This window comes from Lupinus angustifolius, chromosome LG16 (assembly GCF_001865875.1).
Source record: "Lupinus angustifolius cultivar Tanjil chromosome LG16, LupAngTanjil_v1.0, whole genome shotgun sequence".
Lineage (NCBI taxonomy): Eukaryota > Viridiplantae > Streptophyta > Magnoliopsida > Fabales > Fabaceae > Lupinus > Lupinus angustifolius.
The window spans coordinates 10,137,742-10,155,521 of NC_032024.1; the positions used below are offsets into that span (position 1 = coordinate 10,137,742).

Here is a 17,780-nt window from a genome sequence, read left to right on the forward strand (position 1 = left end):
GACTTTTCCCGCAGCGTTTATCACACTCTCATTTACACTGCTATACCCAGCGGCGAAGCTGAACTCGTGGAAGAAAAAGAAGCAAAAGATGGTAAAAACGACGCCGTTTATTCTCTGTTCTCTTCTCCTTATCGGGACCCTAGCCCTTGCTCAGGTTCACTCTTTCGAATTTCACGTTCGAATTTTACTTTTTTATATAATGTTTTCTGATGATCCGATCTTATTTATTTTAATATATTTCTATGATCACGGAATTGGGCAATTGAGCTTCATGTTTATTTTCAGTGAAGAATCTATAAAAGTATTCTGATTGATAAAACTGGTTTCGTTGCAATTGGATTTGGTTAAAAAAGTGATATTTTTCTCTTCATTTTTAGTTTATTTGATTATTATTGATTTTAACAATCAATGTGTGAGTCGCAGGCAAAGAAGTCGAAGAAAGAAGTGACCCACACGGTTTACTTTGATGTTGAGATTGATGGAAAGGCCGCGGGTATTTCTATTTTCCCTCCTCTTCAGTTTTTGTGTTGTGTTGTGTCAATAACTTGCTTTGCTTGATATAAATAAAAGTAACAGTTCGGAAAGATGGAATCATTCTCTGAGTAATGCTGCTACAAAGAAACATTTTTACATATATCATATCATATCACTTCCCTATAGCCAAGTATCAAACTTATTTATTCAATAATCTACTTGTATTTAACAGTGGGGTTTGTCTGGTTTACCCTACATACCACGTATCCCATTCAACATCCCATACCACCTACCCAGTTGGTCGTAAAGAAAGTCTTATAAATTAATCTAAAAAGTGTCGAACTGATTAGCCAATTGAATTCATGCCCATATCCATACCCGTACTCATATCCATACCCATAGCCAGTGCACTTACTGCGATTGTCGTCACTATGGCCGTTGTGGTGTGAATTATTTTGTGATTAAAAAAATATTTTTGAACTCGGTGTTGTCTGATGTGGCCTAGACGCAGTTGTGCTATGGCCCGATGCAGCTCCATTGTTGTGATTTGTTGTCACACTGTAGTTGTGGTATGATTCGGTTGTGACAATCACTATAACCGCAATATTGCGGCCACATCACATGATGCAGTTCGCAATCTGAATAATTGCCCATAGCCATATTCATACTGATACCCATGCACATACCCATAGCCACACCCACACAACGTACCAGGTATTTGTGGTATGTGGCAGGAGTTATGATTATAAGTGGTTAATATAAGGTAAAGTGGTAAATTATTGGTTAGTGGAAGGGGGTGTTGGAGTTATGGTGCCTATATTTGAGTAGTTCATGAATCTCTAATGAATGCTAATATGACATGTGTTGTTGCTATGCTAAAGTTACGAGAACTCCTTTTCTTTTCTATGTATGTAAGTTTGGCAGGGAGAACTTATATCTGCACGGGGCTAGGTAGGGGAACATCATTAGTTTGTTGGATATTTAGTTAATAGATATGCAGATGTTTTAATATATTTTATCTCCCTGAATTTTGGTATCAAATTTCAGCTGTTGGTATTTATGCTGCGATCATTAATTTCCCTTACAGGTCGTATTGTAATGGGTCTTTATGGGAAGACAGTTCCAAAAACTGCAGGTCAGCCTTTTGAACTCAATGCATTTTGGTGGTTATCATGCTTAACATTAACTGAAACCTTTTGTTGATTTTCCTCTCTGCAGAAAACTTCCGAGCTCTTTGCACAGGTGAGCCTATTTAATGTAATAACTAATGAATGGCAGCTGGCCAGTAATTAGACTGCTCTTTGTATGAGAATAAATCAAGGATAGATGCATTAGGACACTGTTAAGTTCCTAAGGTCGATTAATGTTATGACTTTTCTTTTCACTGATGAAGGAGTCCAATTGCATTTCTTCCTCCCTTGATAACATTGAATTATGAATTTGTGATATCACTGTTTGAATTTATGAGGTGATTGTTCATCTTGCAAATTAAAATATATACATAACTTTAATTAATGTTTGGTTCATATTATTAGGGGAAAAGGGTACTGGTAAAAGTGGAAAGCCTCTCCATTACAAAGGTAGCTCATTCCATAGGATTATTCCTAGCTTCATGCTCCAAGGAGGTGATTTTACACATGGCAATGGAATGGGGGGCGAATCAATTTATGGCGAGAAATTTCCTGATGAGAACTTCAAGCTAAAGCATACTGGACCAGGTAATATTCCTTCTCTGTTTCTGTATTTTAATGTTTTGATGTTTATATAAAAAGGAAAGTTAAGTTGCCTTCTGAAAATGCGATTTATAATAGAACACAATAGCATTGTTTGGTCCATTACCCAACATCACTTAGAGGAAAAAGGCTTTGATAGTTGTTGATGTTAATGTTTACAGTAAATTGATAAGAGTAGTTTCATATGGTTCTCTGACAGGATTACAATTTTGTTATCTTTTATGTAAACAGGACTTCTATCAATGGCAAATGCTGGTCCTGATACCAATGGTTCACAATTCTTCATTACAACTGTGAAAACTAGCTGGTAATCATATCATTGATTGAGAACTTATTTCTGAAGAAAGCATGCATCAAATTTTATGATTTACTGACACTCTCCTTTCTTCCATTTTATTAAATGCATGCTTGTACTGCATGAAACATTAATTTGATCCTTCTATAATCTTATCTACATCAATCTGTGAAGGCCTCTCTTTACTGTACGCGAATTTATATGATGTTATTTAAGATATAGAATCGAGTTTCTTTACTATTTGGTTAGTATGGCATGCTGCATTCTGTAGTGTGGGCATGCAGTAAGTTAATAATGCATGTATAATTCGATAGGTTGGATGGAAGGCATGTTGTTTTTGGAAAGGTGCTTTCTGGAATGGATGTTGTTTACAAGATTGAAGCTGAAGGAAATCAGAGTGGTACTCCGAAGAGCAAGGTTGTGATCGTTGACAGTGGCGAACTACCTCTATAAATGCACCTCTCAATTCTCTCAACCTGGATTTCTTAGTGTTCCAGTTTTTGTTTCCATTCCATGTGAAAAGACTACTTAGATGAAGGATTAGTTGTATCTGTAATATTCACTACTCAGTAGGTGAACATTTCTCTTATTGGGAAGACAGAAAAAATAAAACAATAAAGAAGGTATTTAGCTAATCCAAATGAACATGGCAAAAGCAAGTAGCAAATGATGTGCATTGATCAGAGTTTATTCTGAGCAAAATAAGATGCAGCATAAATTCATGCTTTTGCAGTTCTATTGCCATTGGACGCTGTGTTTAGAAAGAAAGTATAATCTAAAATGAAAGGAAAGATAATTCTTTGTTCCTTTATATGTCGATTTTTAGAAACAAAATCATTCTTATTTAATTGATGTTGTCAAAGTTCAAGATAGTTTTATTTAGTTTTTTTATCAATTATATTCTTATCTAATTATTGCAAGTTGAAAGAGAAATTGATATATTCTAATGGCTTCCATTGCTTGTATTAAAAAACTAAGAAAGGAGTAGTAGAATACAATTTGAATAATTAGTTGTAGCCACACATAGAGGCTTTGGATTCTGGTAAAGTAGAACATTGATTAGCATTGGTTGTTAGTTGTGTAGGGATTGAAGTTGGTTTAGATAAACATAAAAAAAAAATGGTTAAATTATGTTTGTTAATTCTGTATCATTAGTATAAACGAAAGAGTTGAAGAATACACAATAACTTTATCATGGTCCTCTCTTATCCAATTAAGAATTACAAATAATCCATTCTCCTTTAAGGGTTTTCCATTATATCCTAAATAATTATAAGTATTCAACATTCGTACTAAGTATTCTTTCACTATTAAACATCTCTATGCTCTAAAATTAAATCAAGTATTCTTTCTATAGCGAACTTCTTCAAGCTATTTGTTTAAGAGTGTAAAATGTATATACTGGCAGTGTAAAGATTTATACACATGCACTTCATCATTCACCGTTCATTTGGATTGCCTTTTCTGAAAAGTCAACAATAATAAAAAAACAATGGTAATGATACAATGACAATGTATAAAACTCATACACTGTCGTGCATACATATTTTTCTATTTCTTTAAATTGTTTAAACAAAGACTTTTAGTTTCACTCACTATATGTGAAGATATGAAAGTTTAAGATTAAATAATTCTATTACCAAATTACATAAATTATCTAAGCTAATCAAAGTATCTTTCTACTCTTTTATTAGATAACTTCTGTGCAAATATTCAAGTATTGGTCGTCACAATAGCCAATTTGAATCTCAGAACCAGAGTTATATAATATACTAGATATTCTAAGTTTTCATATAAGCTTTAACATCTTCAACTAAGTATTTATTTAGGAATGTCATTTAATGCAATGTTTTCGGTTGAGTTTAATATAAAAAAACATGTAATGCAAGGAACTCATTGAGTCTCGAAACATGTTCGGATGTGCATTTAATGCACGAGAAAGATTGTATCTTATCACTTCTTGATGATGTGTCCTGGAAGTTCTTTTGCTATTTACTTCGATCTTAAAGAAGTGCAGTCATAGTAAAAAATTTAATATTAAGAAGTGACTCTTAGATTGTTTCTCAAGGATTATCTTTTAAACAAAGACTCAAACACTTTATCCTCACACATACATGGGAGTTTTGTTGTTGAATGGTATGGACATAAATTAATTCAGAAACAATAAGTTAGTAGTGTAGTAAAGCGGCTAAATCTCTTTGGTTTGTTTGTTCACAACTCAATCTTTGGTTTCAAAAGATCAATTTCAAATTCTAATCATTATCTCCCTAATTTGCACAGTTTCATAACCTAAGTCTTTAACTAAGCGAAATCAGCATAAGGAAGAAACATTAACAAATTCACACAAACTAAACATTCACACACTAGAAAGTAAATCAACTAAACGAAGATAATCTCACGAAATTGTTCTTAAACAAGGATTAAGCAAACCACATTCAGAAATAGTATAGAAGAAATCAATAATAAAGAACCAAAAATGCATTATTAATAACAAAACCTCAAGAGTTGTGTACATTCTCAAAGGAATTTAGTTCAGGAATTTAGCCTTCCATAACAATGGAAAAGTCAAAACTGAAATGGGGAAGAAGACCAAACCCTAGTAGAGCAAAAGAGGGAAAAACAAAATTCTAAAAGTCTCAAGTGATGGAATGTAAAAAAGTGTTTGTGAATGGAATGGGGAATCCGAATTTAATCTCTCTAAAATGCATAAAATGAAAACGAGCTTAAAACAATGCACTAAAAACTAAAAACGAATTTACAAATAAAAACTCCTAAATTCAAAAATACAATCTCCAGTTCAACACATATCTTCCACTTCTGCAATGCCAAAAATGTCATTGGTGTCAAATATGATATGCAAATAGTAATAGATTTAACCAGGCCAAATAATCTCAAATTAACTCATTTTAGGAAACTAGTCTAATAAAATCTAAAACACCAAATCATGTTAAACAATGTCAATTAGGCACCCAGAATTACCAATGCCCCTTTTAGAGATCCAATGCCCCTTTTAGAGATTCAATGCCCCAAAACTATGTCGTGTTCTACCATAAAATGACAATTCTCATAATTCAGAACAAAGTTAGTTTCAATGCATTTATACAAAACTCTATCCAGACTATCCAAACATGCATCAAATGAAGATCCATAAACAGTGAAATCATCCATAAACACCTCTATGCAACTATCTAAAAATTCACTTAAAATGCTGACCATACACCGTTGAAATGTACCAGTGGCATTGCATATGTGAAATGACATTCTCATATAGGCAAAAGTGTCAAAGGAGCAGGTGAATGTGGTATTCTGAGTGGTACTCCGAAGAGCAAGGTTGTGATCGTTGACAGTGGCGAACTACCTCTATAAATGCACCTCTCAATTCTCTCAACCTGGATTTCTTAGTGTTCCAGTTTTTGTTTCCATTCCATGTGAAAAGACTACTTAGATGAAGGATTAGTTGTATCTGTAATATTCACTACTCAGTAGGTGAACATTTCTCTTATTGGGAAGACAGAAAAAATAAAACAATAAAGAAGGTATTTAGCTAATCCAAATGAACATGGCAAAAGCAAGTAGCAAATGATGTGCATTGATCAGAGTTTATTCTGAGCAAAATAAGATGCAGCATAAATTCATGCTTTTGCAGTTCTATTGCCATTGGACGCTGTGTTTAGAAAGAAAGTATAATCTAAAATGAAAGGAAAGATAATTCTTTGTTCCTTTATATGTCGATTTTTAGAAACAAAATCATTCTTATTTAATTGATGTTGTCAAAGTTCAAGATAGTTTTATTTAGTTTTTTTATCAATTATATTCTTATCTAATTATTGCAAGTTGAAAGAGAAATTGATATATTCTAATGGCTTCCATTGCTTGTATTAAAAAACTAAGAAAGGAGTAGTAGAATACAATTTGAATAATTAGTTGTAGCCACACATAGAGGCTTTGGATTCTGGTAAAGTAGAACATTGATTAGCATTGGTTGTTAGTTGTGTAGGGATTGAAGTTGGTTTAGATAAACATAAAAAAAAAATGGTTAAATTATGTTTGTTAATTCTGTATCATTAGTATAAACGAAAGAGTTGAAGAATACACAATAACTTTATCATGGTCCTCTCTTATCCAATTAAGAATTACAAATAATCCATTCTCCTTTAAGGGTTTTCCATTATATCCTAAATAATTATAAGTATTCAACATTCGTACTAAGTATTCTTTCACTATTAAACATCTCTATGCTCTAAAATTAAATCAAGTATTCTTTCTATAGCGAACTTCTTCAAGCTATTTGTTTAAGAGTGTAAAATGTATATACTGGCAGTGTAAAGATTTATACACATGCACTTCATCATTCACCGTTCATTTGGATTGCCTTTTCTGAAAAGTCAACAATAATAAAAAAACAATGGTAATGATACAATGACAATGTATAAAACTCATACACTGTCGTGCATACATATTTTTCTATTTCTTTAAATTGTTTAAACAAAGACTTTTAGTTTCACTCACTATATGTGAAGATATGAAAGTTTAAGATTAAATAATTCTATTACCAAATTACATAAATTATCTAAGCTAATCAAAGTATCTTTCTACTCTTTTATTAGATAACTTCTGTGCAAATATTCAAGTATTGGTCGTCACAATAGCCAATTTGAATCTCAGAACCAGAGTTATATAATATACTAGATATTCTAAGTTTTCATATAAGCTTTAACATCTTCAACTAAGTATTTATTTAGGAATGTCATTTAATGCAATGTTTTCGGTTGAGTTTAATATAAAAAAACATGTAATGCAAGGAACTCATTGAGTCTCGAAACATGTTCGGATGTGCATTTAATGCACGAGAAAGATTGTATCTTATCACTTCTTGATGATGTGTCCTGGAAGTTCTTTTGCTATTTACTTCGATCTTAAAGAAGTGCAGTCATAGTAAAAAATTTAATATTAAGAAGTGACTCTTAGATTGTTTCTCAAGGATTATCTTTTAAACAAAGACTCAAACACTTTATCCTCACACATACATGGGAGTTTTGTTGTTGAATGGTATGGACATAAATTAATTCAGAAACAATAAGTTAGTAGTGTAGTAAAGCGGCTAAATCTCTTTGGTTTGTTTGTTCACAACTCAATCTTTGGTTTCAAAAGATCAATTTCAAATTCTAATCATTATCTCCCTAATTTGCACAGTTTCATAACCTAAGTCTTTAACTAAGCGAAATCAGCATAAGGAAGAAACATTAACAAATTCACACAAACTAAACATTCACACACTAGAAAGTAAATCAACTAAACGAAGATAATCTCACGAAATTGTTCTTAAACAAGGATTAAGCAAACCACATTCAGAAATAGTATAGAAGAAATCAATAATAAAGAACCAAAAATGCATTATTAATAACAAAACCTCAAGAGTTGTGTACATTCTCAAAGGAATTTAGTTCAGGAATTTAGCCTTCCATAACAATGGAAAAGTCAAAACTGAAATGGGGAAGAAGACCAAACCCTAGTAGAGCAAAAGAGGGAAAAACAAAATTCTAAAAGTCTCAAGTGATGGAATGTAAAAAAGTGTTTGTGAATGGAATGGGGAATCCGAATTTAATCTCTCTAAAATGCATAAAATGAAAACGAGCTTAAAACAATGCACTAAAAACTAAAAACGAATTTACAAATAAAAACTCCTAAATTCAAAAATACAATCTCCAGTTCAACACATATCTTCCACTTCTGCAATGCCAAAAATGTCATTGGTGTCAAATATGATATGCAAATAGTAATAGATTTAACCAGGCCAAATAATCTCAAATTAACTCATTTTAGGAAACTAGTCTAATAAAATCTAAAACACCAAATCATGTTAAACAATGTCAATTAGGCACCCAGAATTACCAATGCCCCTTTTAGAGATCCAATGCCCCTTTTAGAGATTCAATGCCCCAAAACTATGTCGTGTTCTACCATAAAATGACAATTCTCATAATTCAGAACAAAGTTAGTTTCAATGCATTTATACAAAACTCTATCCAGACTATCCAAACATGCATCAAATGAAGATCCATAAACAGTGAAATCATCCATAAACACCTCTATGCAACTATCTAAAAATTCACTTAAAATGCTGACCATACACCGTTGAAATGTACCAGTGGCATTGCATATGTGAAATGACATTCTCATATAGGCAAAAGTGTCAAAGGAGCAGGTGAATGTGGTATTCTCCCGATCCTCAATAGCAATATGAATCTGAAAGTACCTAGAAAAACCATTAAGAAAACAGTAGTGAGATTTACCTACTACGCGCTCAAGCATCTGATCAATAAATGACAAAGGAAAGTGATCATTTCTTGTTGTTTGATTGAGCCTCATATAACCAACATGGACTCTCCAAATGTTCTGCATTCTAGTAGGAATCAGCTCATCCCTCTCATTTCGCATTACTGTAGTTCATGTCTTCTTTAGAACCACCTGAGATGGGCTCAACCAATGACTATCAGAAATGGGATATATAATCCCAACTTGTAGAAGCTTGGTAACCTCTTTCTTCCCAATATCAAGGATCACTGGATTGAGTCTCCTTTGTAGTTATCTCACTAGTTTAGCTTCATCCTCCAAGAGTATCCTATGCATGCATATAGATGGGCTAATACTAGGAATGTCAGCTTAGGTCCAACCAATGGCCTTCTTGGGCTTTTTCAGCACTTGCAGCAATTTCTCCTCTTGATCGGCATCAATGAAGGTAGAGACAATGACAGAGAGCTTCTCATCATCCTCTAAGTAAGCATACGTGTGGGTATCATGTAAAGGTTTAAGCTCCAATGCAGGTGCCTACAAAACAAATGGAACTAAATTAGTAGACATAGATTCTACAGTCTGCACCTGAACAAGTAAATCAAATTGATGTATGATTTTTGCAGCAATTGGGTTAGTGCAATCTGACTCTATAGCATTTGGATCAAAAAAATATGTAGAAACTCATCAATACAAGAATTATACATTTCAGAATCAATGCATATATGACAAGTGTATGAGTCTATCAATGACATAGAATCAAAATCATTAAGAAAGTTAGAGATATGCTCATTAGTTAACTCATCAAGCAAATCAATATGAAACACAGAATGGTCCTAAGATGGATGATTCATAGCATCAAAAATATTAAATTGGACCGCAATATCACCAAATTTTCATAGAAAGTGTTCTAGCATGGACCTCTATCTTGGTACAAGTCGTTCTTAAAAATGGCCTCCCCAAAAAAATAGGAATTGTGTTACGGGAGGATCTCTATTCATATCAACAATGTAAAAACCAGCAGGAAAAATAAGTTCACCAACCTGAACCAAGACATCCTCTATCAAACTAGTAGGGGAGACAGTACTCATGTTTGCTAATTGAATCAATACCCTGGTAGGTTGCATAGGTCCAAGTGAAAGAGACATAAAAATTGACATAGACATAACATTAATTGAAGCTCCCAGATCTAGCATGACATTCTCAAATTTGATATTACCTATGATGCAAGGTATAGTAAATGTACTTGAGTCCTTACACTTTTCAGGAATATGAGGAACAAGTTTACATATAAGTGCAGAAACATTTATACTCATGTTGATCCTCTCATTACCTTTCAACCTCCTTTTATGAGTGCACAACTCCTTTAGAAAATTTGCATATCTTGGAATTTGCTTGATGGCATCAAGTAAAGATATGTTCACCTCTACCTTTCTAAATATGTCCAAGATCTCCTTGTCTACCTCTTCTATCTTCTTACTTCGCTAGTGCTCTCAGTTTATTGTAAAACAGGTTGCTTCCTTTTTGGTGCAGCTAGATCATCTTCAATCTGTTTGTCCAATCTTAGAGTGATGACACTACAACTTGTCAAAATTCTAAGATTGCAATGTCTTCAATGAAGTTGTCATTTGTCCCATTTGCGTGGTTAAATTTTGAATGGAGTATTCTTGCCTCACCAATTCTTCAAATGAAGGCTCACTAGGTGCAGGTGGAGGAGCATGATTACTAATCGCTTGTTGTTGCCTCGATTATTGAATTGGAGGAGGCATATATGGTCTATTTTATCCAGCTTGTTCTGAACTAGTGGTCCTGGAGGAGGTTGTAAAGGATCAGACCACCTAAGATTCGAATGATTCCTCCAACCAGGGTTGTATCTGTTTGAGTCATAATTTTGTTATTGTTGTTGAGGTTTGTTGTTGTAAACATTTGCAGCATAAGTCTCAGGATGGTCACCAGTTTTGGGCTCCAACAGAAAATGACAAACATCAGCATAATGATAATTTGAGGTGCAAATGCCACAAAATCGTGTAAGTGGAAGTTTATGATGATTCATAGCTAATTGAGTGACCAAGGTGGCAAGGGAATCAATTTTTTTCTCAAGTTTGTCTTGCCTTACCGAATTTGTTCCAACATCATGGACACCTCTAACGACTATAGCATCACTACTCCTAACACTGAACTGTTGAAAGTTGGAAGACATCTTCTCAATCAAACCTCTGACCTCAAAAAGGGCCATATCTCCAAGTTTACAATCACTAGAAGCATCAATGATACTCCTCTCCATATTGTTCATACCCTTATAGAAATATTGCACGAGGATTTGCTCAGAGATCTAGTGATGTGGGTAGTTTGCACATAGCCTCTTGAATATCTCACAGTACTCATATAGATCTTCTACATGTAGTTGTCTAATTCCTGATATATTTTTTCTGATTGCAGTGGTCCTAGAGGCATGGAAGATTTTTTCAAGGAAAAATCTCATTCAGGTCATTCCAGCTTGTAATGGATCCTTGAGCCAAGTAATACAACCAATCAATTGCAGGGCCTTCAAGAGAATTAGGGAAGGTCGTCAAACATATGTGATCCTCTTAGACATCATGAGGTTTTATGGTAGAACATACAATGTGGAACTCCTTGAGATGCTTATGAGAACATTCACCTGCAAGCCCATGAAACTTATGCAACAAATGTATTAGTCCAGTTTTAAGCACATATGACACATCCTCATTGGGATATTGGATACACAAGCTTTCATCGGTGAAATCAGATGCAACCAGCTCTCTTAATGTCCTATCACGTAGAACTAGAGGTGATTCAGCCATATTTTTAGAATGCACAAAATCAAAGTATGCAACAAAATGCACAAAATAAGTATCACTATCAACTAGATTAACATATGAAAAGACTCACTATCTAAAGTTAAATTTCTAGTTTTTCTAACTAACCTATAATATGTTCTATCAATTTCAGGATTTATTGGATGCAAAGAGCCTGAATTTCCCATAGTCATACGCTAAATGCAATAGTAACAACCATGTAGGACAGTAAGGGAAATACATGTTAAATTTAAGTGAACAACCACAAATTTTCTTCAATAACATCCTAATATCATAGAAAACATCTACAAAAAATTTGAAGACAAAATTCAAAGCTTAACTAAATAAAAGAAGCTCAAAAAAGTTTGAAGTTCGCATCTGAGAGTGTGTGAGGAGGTGAACAAGGTTGTGTTTAAATATTCAATAAGATTAACACCATTTGTTATAAAATATGTTGTTGAATGTGGCAAATTAACAATGCTTGCTATAAAAAGTATTGATGATTCTTTAATTTCTTTTAACTAAATACAAAAACTATCGGTAGGACCATATATATACACATAGAAATATATATATTTTTGAATATTTACTAGTTTAAGCAATAGAATATTTACATTCTGAAATTTTTGTTTATATTATATCTATATCTTCTTATTTATATCTATATATGAATATAGAAATATCTATTTTTGTTAATCTCAGTGGCAACCATTTGGTGTGTTTGGTGTAATGCCCAACAAGAAATGGTGGAGCATTTGTTTTTCATGCCACTTCTATTATTGAATTTGAAAAATTCTTTACCAGTCGTTGGGTTTTACAGTGGTCTTATATTCAAGTGCTAATGAATGTTGTATTCAACACTTCTTTCTAGTTTAAGGGAGCTTATGGGAAGAAGTTTATTCAGTTATTTAGATTGTTGGAATTTGTTCCCTTTGGATGTGCAAGAATGACGTGGCTTTTAATAAAAATGAAGCGTTCTTGGATGAGGTAGTGGACGACATCAAACTTAAGTCATGGATGTGGATAACATGAAGTCACAAATTGGTGAATATGTCTTGGTATTGAAATATATTTTTGTATTTTAGGTTACTATTGTGTTGGGCTAGTAATTAGTTTAAAGTCATTTATTTTTTTTATAATCTCTTGTATTTTCTATATAATAAGTTAATAATTTATTTGTAATTCAATTCCTTAAATTTTAGTCATTCAATGAAATATTCAATTCTTTTATTGCTCATTGATTTCTAAAATGGTCAGAGCAATAATTGTCTCTTTCATGACTTCTGCTTATGCTTATATCCCTCCTTTGCAACCATCATTCAAAAGAGTATTGTTTTGAAGATTTAGTGCACCTTGAGAAGTATATCATGGTTGAACTGATGTGCATTATTCAAGATTTTACTATGTGATGGAACTACTAATGGTTATTCTTCTATCCAAACTGAATTACAATCAGAATAAGAATCAAAATGTCTTGGTTCCTTACATTCTTTATCATCCTATTTTACAATCTTCATATTCTCTATTTCTCTACATTCTTTTTGATATTCTTGGGGCAAATATTGCTCATATTTCATCATATTCTTATGTTGTTATTTGTTGAGCAAAATTTCTCATATTTCATCATATTATTCTCTTGTTATGATTGAGCAAAAAGTGTTCATATTTCCTCATTTATCCTCTTGTTATTCTTGAGTAAAAATGTTCATATTTTATCTCATTCTTTGGCCAATAAACTAAGATGGTATTATTGGGTGTTGTTATTATTGAGCATTGTTATTCTTGAATAATAATTGTTCCTATTACATCCTTTTCTATATTTCTCTATTCTTTGGTCAATAAACCAAGAGAGTAGTATTCTTGTACAATAATATCATTTGATCTTCTTTCTATTGTGTTGATTCTTGATGAACAACATTATTACATTCAAATTAACTAATCAAGCCTTCTTTGACTCTCATTCTATACAATCTTTCTTTGTATTTTTTATGGAGTATATGGTATGCTTAGAGTAGAGTAACTAAAGTGTAAAAGTGTTGAAACAATGCAACCAACAAATGCAGATTATCAAAATGACAATGAGGAACCTTAAAATGGATACTTCTCCATTCAATAATATTTTGTTCAAGTTGAGAGTTGTCAACATCCACTCTTCAGTTTGAGGCGAGTCTTGAAGTATATTTTAGTATTTTGAGTTAATATTGTATTGGGCTAATAATTAGTTTAAACTCATTTACCTTTTGCATAATTTTCATGATTAAAACTTGTGTAAAATATATTAGTTAGTTAGTCAAATAGAGTTAAATCTATTGTATTTTCTATATAATATATTACTAATTTCTTTATAATTCAATTCATTAAATTTTAGTTATTCAATGAATGAAATATACTATTCTTTTATTGCTCCTTGATTTCTATCAAATCCATTTGTTAGTTCGAAACGTCACTGTTAGGCTTTTATTTTAGGCATGTATTTTAGTTTTGTTTTCTTTCGAATTTGGCTGGGTGGGCTTAGTTGAGGTGAGTCATAGGTTATCCTTTTTCACCTTGTGCTTTGTATATTGGATATACCTCTTGTATTTTTCTCTAATTTTCTTTAATAAAATTTTACTTGACAAAAAAAAGGATAATAGAATATAGGAAATTCTTTGCATTCAACACCCTAAGATAAAACTAAAATTAATATTAAACTAAAGTTATTGATTCATCGATCTGTCTTGTAAAAATGTTTGCTATAAAAAGTCTTTTTGAATTTGGTTAAATCAATATTGTTTGATTTAAGAAGCATTCTTTAAAGTGTAATAGGAAGAAAGCATTAGTTAAATAAACTAGAGTAATTAATATTGTACAGATCATTAAACTTATTAGAGTACTGGTATAGTAGTATAGTGGTTCAACTGGTGATTTACTAATTAAACTGCATATTAATGAAGTTAGATATACATATATAATATATTAATATTAATGTTGGAAAATCAATTAAAAACCAACATATCTTTTATTTTCATTAGAAAATTATTTTTAATTGAAAACTGACCGGTATGACTGGTTTTGACCGATATAACTAGTGTACCATACCGGTATTGAGAATGATTCACCAGTTTATCGGTTGAACCGGTCAGTACGAAACCGTTTTTACAAAACTGAAATAAAATAGCAAACGTTGATTTTCACATATTCTAGAGTGTTTGTTTCACTAAAGCTCTTGAATATGTAGCCTTGATCTCCGCCTAACATTTAACAACATTAATACACACATGTTAAATGTATGTTCTTAAATCACAATTCTGCCGCAGTGAAATACTAATATATTAAGAATATAAGAAGGATTGTGAGTTTCCACTTCTTTTCCTCAAACTCATTCTTTGAAAGGTTGTGATATGTAGTTTATGTTCTTTAAATCAATTAAATTACATTCATCAATTAACACATTCTCAACCTAGAACTACATAGTCTTGATTTCCCTATTACATCTAGGAATAAGTAGGACAAAGAGAAACTCATGTCTGACACAAAATAATAAAATATACTTTTATCCTTTTAAAATAAATAATATAAATAAAAAAAGTTCAGGGTATAAATTACTCCATACAATTTGTGTGGGTAATGTTTTAAAACTACCGAAAAAGATGTTAATAACTTACACGATCCGTAATTGACTCCCAAGCTTAGAACTATAGTTTAAAGATCAACATATTCTAAAGTTGGGCACAAAAGAGTTTCATGTGTTTTGACTATTGAAAATGTAATGACGACTCCAAATCATTTTGAAAAGGTTGAAATTTTCTTCTTCCTCTACCTAAATCGTCTAACCAGTCCTAACCAAAAATGGGGTCGTGACATGATAATACCCGAACTATTGCAAAAACTAAGAATTATTCTACATAGGAAATAACGAATATATCATAAGCACAACATTATTAGAGAGATGTTCTCTATAGGAGATGCTAAAGTGTATCATGTTCACACTAATGAGAATCCAGCTAACCCTTTGACGGAAGAATTAGCTATAGAGAATGTCTAAAAAACATCTAAAGGAATAGGACAATTGCTCTTAGACCGATGACTTTTTTGTGATGGTAATCTGACCTAAATTTCTGGAGATCCCAAGAAATAAGTTCAATGGGTGATAACAAATCATAAATGATAAGAGAGGAATATGCTATTATAAATTAATGAATCATGATTCCTTAAGTAATGAGAGGTTGAGTTAATAGAAACTGTTAATAAGATCTATACTCTATTTGAAGTTGAGTACCTAGGCTACAAAAGTACTTTTGTTAAACTCGCCTATGTAAATGTGGAAGTAAGTGTTGCTTTCTATGAAATACTGGGCATAAAATTCTAGAATGTTCGCTATACTAAGATTGACGTGCATAACCTTTTTAGAATAAACCCTTGAAAAGGTTGTGTGATGTTTGATGTCAGAGATAGAGTTCAAGACTACGAACCATTTTAGTAAAATTTGAATCTTACTCATTATGTAAAAGTTCAATTCATGAGACACTTTTATTTTGTTTGTACACAATGTTATAGAGAATATTCAAGAAAAAAGGAAGCCCCACATTGGGTAAATTATATTTTCAGAGAATTGAATGGAAAAAAAGTCTCACATTGGATAGCTTATACACTTGAGAAGTTCTAAACTCTTGTAAAAAGAGTCATCCTCATTTAGGAAAAGTGTGTCATCTGAATGAAATTTCTCAACTTAATCTTCTCCCTCTTTCTATTGATGCAACTTCCAGCCAATTTCTCCTCATTTCTTTTCTTATATTAGGATCTTTAAGTATGTGAAGCCTTATCTTTGATTGGCAACAATATTATCTGAGTGGTAACGACCTTACCTTTGGGTGACAACAACTTCTTTAGAATAATTTCCATAGTGTATTGGTTATCCAATACATTGATATGGGTTGTTTTATCTTGGGGAAGTCATGACTGATGGTTTACTTATATAATTTTTAGCAGTACTATGAACCACCTTAAAAACAGCATAGTATGTGATTCAACCTACTAATATTTTTAATTTGGTAACAACACTTTTAAACCCATAAGTGCTATAATTAAACGATTTAACAAATAGCCAATGCTCTAAAAGTCACTTGTCAAATGTATTTATGTGATTTTGCTTGGCATTATTATTTAAAACATGAGAATCTCATTAGCTTTGATACACGCTTATTAACAGACAATAACTAGTTTGTTTTTACACGAAGAGCAAACCTAAGTGTATAATTAGTTAGTGTTGAAATTTATTGAAAGAATGATGTTTTGAAGTGAAATGAAAAAACTCACTAGTCTCACTTTGCTTGGATGATGAAAGTTGAAAGGCTTTATAAGCCTTAAGTTGCGGCTCAACATTATTTTAAGTCAACACACACATGCAACAAGAAAAGAGTCGTTAGAGAGTCGTTGGAGGAGATCTAGACCATTATGATAGAGTCGTTGGTAATAGAGTTGTTGGTGAAAGAGCCGTTAGAGAGTAGTTGGAGGCCTCAGGCTATAAATAGAAGCCTCCTTCCCTCATTATAATTTGCACCAAGTTGAAGGCGTTTACCTCTCAATTTCTCTTCCCCCCCCTTATATTCCACCAACGCATTTCCGACAACATTCTCACTCTTTCTTTCCACAATTTTAGCAGTACCATGAAATGTCTTAAAGAGAGCGACCTGGTCATGACTCAGCGGTAACGATTATTTCGTGTCATTCAAAATTGTTGTGAGCTAAGGTAATAACAATTTTAAGATGTTTCTACTTCAATGACATTCGTAGATAATATTACTGGACCGGACAACTATGACCTGAACAAGCCATTTCGGTTTGACGGGACAAATTTCAAATGTTGGCAACATAAGATAGAAATTTTCCTCACTATGAGAAAGGTTGCCCACGTTCTGAAAACCGACATCCCCATGGTGTCGAATGAGGCTGTAAAAGAAGAAAGAGATAAATTGGCTATAGAAATAGCTCTCTAGAATGAAAGTGATTACTTATGTAAGAACTTCATTCTGAATGGGTTGTCTGATGATATCTATGATTACTACAGCTCATACAAGTCTGCTAAATTAATTTGGTACATACTTGAAAAGAAATATGATAGTGAGGAAGCTGACACTAAAAAGTATGATGTTAGCCGCTACCTTAAGTATCAGATGACTAGTTATAAATTAG

At 32.4% G+C, this 17,780-nt stretch overlaps 1 protein-coding gene across 2 annotated transcripts; it reads left to right on the forward strand.

Annotated features, from left to right (window-relative positions):
* Positions 1–6,161, forward strand: LOC109330357 (peptidyl-prolyl cis-trans isomerase CYP20-1). 2 transcript variants are annotated; one of them, XM_019564528.1, is made up of 8 exons: positions 1–154; positions 424–493; positions 1,562–1,609; positions 1,693–1,716; positions 2,010–2,192; positions 2,439–2,514; positions 2,817–2,919; positions 5,833–6,161. In XM_019564528.1, the coding sequence occupies exons 1-8, from the start codon at positions 89–91 to the stop codon at positions 5,866–5,868; spliced, it is 606 nt and encodes a 201-aa protein (XP_019420073.1). In that variant the 5' UTR covers positions 1–88; the 3' UTR covers positions 5,869–6,161. The 2 variants fall into 2 exon arrangements, with proteins under 2 accessions (XP_019420073.1, XP_019420071.1); XM_019564526.1 differs by lacking the exon at positions 5,833–6,161 and having other exon boundaries at positions 24–154; positions 2,817–3,147.